This window comes from Merops nubicus, unplaced genomic scaffold (genome assembly GCF_000691845.1).
Source record: "Merops nubicus isolate BGI_N331 unplaced genomic scaffold, ASM69184v1 scaffold24456, whole genome shotgun sequence".
Classification (NCBI taxonomy): Eukaryota; Metazoa; Chordata; class Aves; order Coraciiformes; family Meropidae; genus Merops; species Merops nubicus.
This window is the reverse complement of record NW_008617322.1, coordinates 36,822-38,071: the sequence shown is the minus strand read 5'-3', so window position 1 is coordinate 38,071 and position 1,250 is coordinate 36,822. Positions and strand designations below refer to the sequence as shown.

General features: G+C 41.3%; 1 protein-coding gene across 1 annotated transcript in view; it reads right to left on the bottom strand.

Moving 5' to 3' along the window:
* The window catches only part of LOC103775643 (creatine kinase S-type, mitochondrial), a gene marked incomplete at its 5' end in the record, with an annotated part of 13,646 nt that overhangs the window by 6,715 nt on the left and 5,681 nt on the right, over nt 1–1,250 (bottom strand). Inside the window, one exon of the mRNA XM_008943112.1 lies at nt 425–510. Coding sequence (XP_008941360.1) covers nt 425–510 — 86 coding nt within the window. The remainder of the gene's footprint in view (nt 1–424; nt 511–1,250) is intronic.

The following is a 1,250-nucleotide window of genomic DNA, read 5'->3' as shown; positions in this document are numbered from 1 at the left end:
CAGGGATTTTGCAGTGCAGTGCCCTGCAGCTGTATGGCCTGTGGTTCCTGGCTTTAGAGCTGCTTTTGTGACCCCAGCTATGCTGACTGCATGGTGATTCACGGGCTTTTCCCCAAATCAAGTCTTTACCTAGAATTAGAAAAAGTTGAGAGAAAAACCCAAAGAAGGAGCCATGCCTGTGATGCTGTGTTGTGGGTGACATTAGTGATGCTTTCTTGAATATAGAGGTCTTACCCATTCTGTGGTTCATTACTGGATTTTTCTTTGTTTAAATTAAGCAAAAAAAAGTTTTTTTTTTTTTTATAAAGCAGACTAAACATGCTGTGAGTATGGGGGCAGAGTGGCTGCAAGGTTAGGACAAGCAAGGAGATTTGTAACACAATCTTTGAACATGACACAAGCTTCTGCATGTCACATAACATACCAGATTCCTCTGGCATCTGGCCAGTCACGTGCCATCCCAGCACATGTTAGCAAAGGGGACACAGGCTTATCAAAGAGAAAATGATCCTGGATACGGAAATGGGGCCAAAGGGAGAGAGAAAGAGAAAACAAAACAAAATTCATGTTGATTCAGGGAAACAGTATAATGCTAACACATTTGATGTGAAGGCAATCAATGTGCAAATAAATCACATAGAACCTGGTTCCTTCTTTGGAAAGCTAAAAGCACTTCACCCAGGTGACTTTCTTGAGTCTTTCAGATTCTCACTGACGTGGGTAATATGACCAAGTTTTGCCAAAAAGCATTTTTCAAATGTAGGGAGGAATGGGAGTTGGGGACCTAAAACCACATACACACACAGGTACTCAGGAGGGACCTGACTGCTAGCACCAGAAATAGTTTCTGTACACAGACATATTTCAGGGCAGGAAAAGACAATGAGTTCTTAAAGACTTGGGGTGGAGGGGCAGGAGGCGGGAGTAAACAGCTACTTCTGAAAAGATATTTCTACAGCACAGAGATTTAGCAATCTATTCTGAGCATGAAGTCAAGGTAGGAATTAAATCAGTGCTAAGCTTGACCTGTCGGAATCACAGACTTGTTCTGTTCCTTAACAGAGATGCTGTTTCTCATTTAATATATGTACCATGTGCTGTGCCACCGGCTTGCCACGTTCCAAATAATTTAGATTTTTTTTGTTTTCCCAAAGCAAATAAGTATTTGATTTTCATGTGTGTGCTGAAAAATTATTACTTCTTAATTCCTCAAACACTGTCATATCAAATGTTGTGTGGAGTTTCGGGGG